Consider the following 4,575-nt stretch of genomic DNA (forward strand, 5'->3'; position numbering starts at 1 on the left):
TCCCCACTGGGGTGCCTGGCCAGTCTGGGTGAGGGGCTGAGGGCTGTTTTCAGGCTGGGGGTGACTGAAGCTCCCAACCGCTCCTTTTTTCCTTTTTTTTTTTATTCTGGGCCAGCTTTAGCTTTGAGGCTTGGCTCCAGCTCTTAGGCCTCCCCTGCTGAAAGTAGGTTTTTGGCCCTTACTTACAATATTGCGATCCTGCTGGCTGAAGTCGGCGGTATTTGCTACATAGTTTCAAACTGCAGGCTCAGAGACCTGCAGCCGCAGGCGGGGAACATTGGTTTCCTCTGTCACTGAGGCAAGCAAGCCTCATGTTAGTTTCAAGCTGCCTGGCATCCGGCCGCCATCTTGGCTGACAGTTGATTTGCATATCTCGCTGATTAGCCAATGAAAAGGGTAGGGGTCGTACGCCAATTACCATGTTTCTCTTTTATTAGTGTAGATTCCCTTTACTGTACTTTACATTCCCTTGACTATTATGTAACTACCAATTTGTACTTTCTATTCCCTTCACCTTTTTCACCCAGCACCCAAACCCCTCTCACCTCTGGCAACCGTCATCTGTTCTCTATTCTCAAAAGCTACAATTTTTTACCTTGACACTTCCCCTATTATACCTAGCTTTTTTTTTTATCAGTACCTCCTGTTACAGATTGTGGCTTATGTTCTCTAATGTTAATTGGATTTTCGCTTCTTCCCCTTAAGTTATATACTCTAACAAGGTCTCATTCAGTTTTGTCTTTTTGGTGATCTCAGCATTTTTAATCAGATTCTAATCTTGGTTGCAGCATTGAGTTCATTACTTTCATTAATTGTGTTTTATTTCTAAATAAATTGGGCCACTTAACTTCTCTAGACTACCAGTTGTTTTACCTGTGGAATGGCTCACCTCTCAGTTCTTATTTCTCTTTGCCTGCCTTGTTCCCTGGCTATTCATATGACTGCACTGAAAACTTTTTTAAAAAGGTTTTTGGAAAGGTATATACACTGTTATAGTAGATTAATAAACATCTTCACATGGATACCCTTGACATAGATTTTATTATATGTAGTATTGATTACAGATTTGATGAAGTAGGAAATTAAATATGCTATTTAAACTTCAACCGTAAAAATATTTCATTAAACAGTGGCATTTGCAAATCAATATGGTATTTAAAGCTTGTTGTTGTTTTTTTAATATATTTTATTGATTTTTTACAGAGAGGAAGGGAGAGAGATAAAGAGAGAGAAACATCGATCAGCTGCCTCCTGCAGCTGGGGATGTGCCCACAACCAAAGTACATGCCCTTGACTGGAATCAAACCTGGGACCTTAGAGTCTGCAGGCTGATGCTCTATCCACTGAGCCAAACCGGTCAGGGCTAAAGCTTGTCTCTTACTAGACATTGTAAATATCTGAGTTCCTTGACTCTAGCTTTTAGTAACAATTCATTCTTTTCCTTTTTCCTCTCTAGATCACAAGAGACCCCTGGGGATGGGCAGCCTCCAGCTTTACCGCCCAAACAATCGAAGAAAAACAGCTGGAACCAGATGTATTATTCACATTCGCAACAAGATCTGGAAAACCATATTAACGAGTCATTTGATGTTCCATCTTCCCCTGAAAAATCTACTGTAAGTAGCTTCAAATATACTCATATTTCTTTGAAATTTTAAAATTATAAATGGAGTTATTTTTGTACAGTGGCATGTTTTGTAGCATTTTCTCTTTTTTATCATATGTTTGCTCATAAATTGACATGATATAACCTAACTGGAATTTCCTTTTATCGTCATTTATAAAATGCTCATTACTCTAGACGTTAATTTTTAATAAATATATGTTGATTTTAGTCTTGTAAAACACATTTCTAGAACAAATGCTAATAGTCCATTAAATATCATTAACTTGATTATAATTCACTGAGTGCAGAGGCTATCATTTTCATCAACCTTTTGACTATATATATGGATTATGTTGGTACTTTTGCCTTAGAGAACATGTTTTTACCACAACAAATTATAAATTGTTAAAATCCCCTGATTTACGAATTTTTATTGCTTTTGTAGATAGATGTAAATAAAGCAAAAGTGAAATTATCAATAAATTTTAAGGAAACACAGTGTTCATGAGATGGATAAGGACAAAGTATGGGTATATTTCAGGAAACTCAATAGGGACATCAGGAAATAAAATCAGATGCAGGGAGAAAAGGGTCCACAGCAGGTTTGGCACTGCCAGAAATTTCTGGTGACCATTGCACACATGGCCCTCTCGTTTTTCCACCTATGGCCCTCCCACGTTATCTCAAGTTGAAAGGCAAGAGGCACTCACTCTAGTCTCCCACACTTATTGTTGTCCCACCACCATAGACACATCAAAAAGAAAGATAATATAGCCAGGAATGAACTTAGTGATAAGCCATGTAGATAAGTTGAGGGAATGGTAGGTACAAAGGCAGGGATATGACTGATAAAATCAAGGAAGTCAGTGTGGCTAGAGCAAAGTCAGCAAATGAGGAGGAGATGGGTACAGGACAGGGTCAGATCCTGAAAGCCTTGTCTTATAAAGACTTTGTTTTAAATCCTGAGTGAGGAAGGTAGCATAATGTGACCTGTTTCGCTCTAGCTGTTCTATTGAAAACATCCTGAGAGCAGGGTAGTAGAGATAGTTATTATAACATATTGAAGTATTCCAAGCAAGTAATGGTAGCCACAGAAGGAATAAGACATGACTTTATTCTAGATATATTTTTAGAGTAAAACTAACATAATATGCTGATGGATTAGATGGGGTGTACTAGAGAAAGAGAGATCAAGGATAGAAGCAAGGTCTTTGCCCTGAACAACTAGAAAGGTGAAGTTTCCATTTACTAAGGTCTGAAAGACTACAAGTAGAGCAGGTATGGGTGGAATATCAGGAGCTTAGTTTTGGACATGCTAAGTTTGAGATGTCTATTAGAAATCCATTTGGAGATGGGATTCTGGATTTGAAGGGAGAGGTTCAAGCTAGAGTTGTGACATTGAAAACTGATGGTATATAGACAATATGTTAAACCATGAGGTAGGAAGAAATCACCAAGGGGGTGTGTTGTGTATAGATTTCTAAATAAGAGATTCTAGAAATTGAGCTTTGGCCCTCTAAATTATAAACAGTAGGGAGATAAAAAACAAAAACAAAAAAACAACCAGCAACTGAGACTGAGGAGACGCAGATAGAAAGGTAGTCAACTGACTGGTGGGAAGAAAGTCACAGAGAGAATAATCAACTTTGTCAAATGCTACTGGTAAGTCAAGTAAGATGAGGACTGAGAATTGAACACTGGAACAATGTGAAAACCTCTGGTGACCGTAATGGGAACAGTTTTAGTGAAGTGCTAGGGGTGAAAACCAGACTCTAGGATGGAGTGAGAAGGAGCAAATGGGAACACTCGGGGAATCTCAGAGAGAAGGTGGGGGAGGGTGGGTGGGTGGGTGGTAATTAAGAACAACAAAACAAAAGTTTAGCAGTAAGAGGAAGGAAAGAAAGGGCAGTAGCTAGATGGGGAAGTAGAGTCCAGAGAAGAGGAGTTGTTGTTGTTTTAATGGGAGAAATAAGAGTATTTCCAAGAGGATGGGGGAAATGGATAAGGCAGGAGGGTAAAGAATTGCTATAGCAATATTCTTGAGTATGGAAGAGAGGATGGGATCTAGAGCAAGCAAGTAGGAAGACAATTTGAAGACAATATAAGGCTTATAATTAGAAGTGATTATAGAGAATTTGCAAGTATATATAAATAACTAATACAGCTATGGGGTTAAGGAAAGACTTCCAGAAGTGATCATCTCTGAGCTGTGACTTGAAGGATAAGTAAGAATTAGCCAGATACTTACCCTCAAAGAGCAGGCATAAAGCATGGTAAGTGAAAGAAGCCAGTAACAAATAACCATCCTATATAATAAAAGGGAAACATGCAAATTAACTGTCCCTCCGCTACGCTCAAGCCATGCCCACAAGCCATTCAGGAGCGAGTATGCAAATTAACCCAACTAAGATGGCGGTGGCCACGGAGCTGGAGTGAGCAGGAGGCTTGGGTTGCCCCCAGCAATGGAGGAAGCCAAGCTTCCCGCCTGCCCTGGCCAGCCCTGGGCTCCACTCAAGGCTACAAAGTTTCAATTGTGGAAGATAAATAAATCCCAGATACCTGCTTCCAGCCAGCGATGGCCTCCGCTCAAGGAGGGGCTGGGAGCCCAGGCTTCCAGTCGACCTGGGCTCCACTCAAGGCTACAGAGTTTCAATTTTAGAAGATAAATCCCAGAAGAAAATAAAAAGAGAGAGAGAAAGTTTGGGAGCTTGGGTCGCCAGGATAGTGGCCAGCCTGAAAACGGCCATCAGCCCCTCACCCAGGCTGGCCAGGCACCCCAGTAGGGACCCCTACCCTGAAGGCGGTGTGGCCAGCCTGAAAACAGCCCTCAGCCCCTCACCCAGGCTGGCCAGGAACCCCAGCGTGACCCCCACCCTAATCCGGGACACCCTTCAGGGCAAACCAGCCGGCCCCCACCCATGCACCAGGCCTCTATCCTATATAATAAAAGGGTAATATGCAAACTGACC

At 41.2% G+C, this 4,575-nt stretch overlaps 1 protein-coding gene across 8 annotated transcripts in view; it reads left to right on the top strand.

Moving 5' to 3' along the window:
- The window catches only part of PTPN4 (protein tyrosine phosphatase, non-receptor type 4), a 219,190-nt gene that overhangs the window by 156,908 nt on the left and 57,707 nt on the right, over positions 1–4,575 (top strand). For all 8 annotated transcript variants that reach the window (XM_006769670.2, XM_015567781.1, XM_006769673.2 and 5 more), the window contains one exon: positions 1,457–1,616. In XM_006769670.2, the coding sequence (XP_006769733.1) occupies positions 1,457–1,616 (160 nt within the window). The remainder of the gene's footprint in view (positions 1–1,456; positions 1,617–4,575) is intronic.

Source organism: Myotis davidii, unplaced genomic scaffold (assembly GCF_000327345.1).
Source record: "Myotis davidii unplaced genomic scaffold, ASM32734v1 scaffold3, whole genome shotgun sequence".
NCBI lineage: Eukaryota > Metazoa > Chordata > Mammalia > Chiroptera > Vespertilionidae > Myotis > Myotis davidii.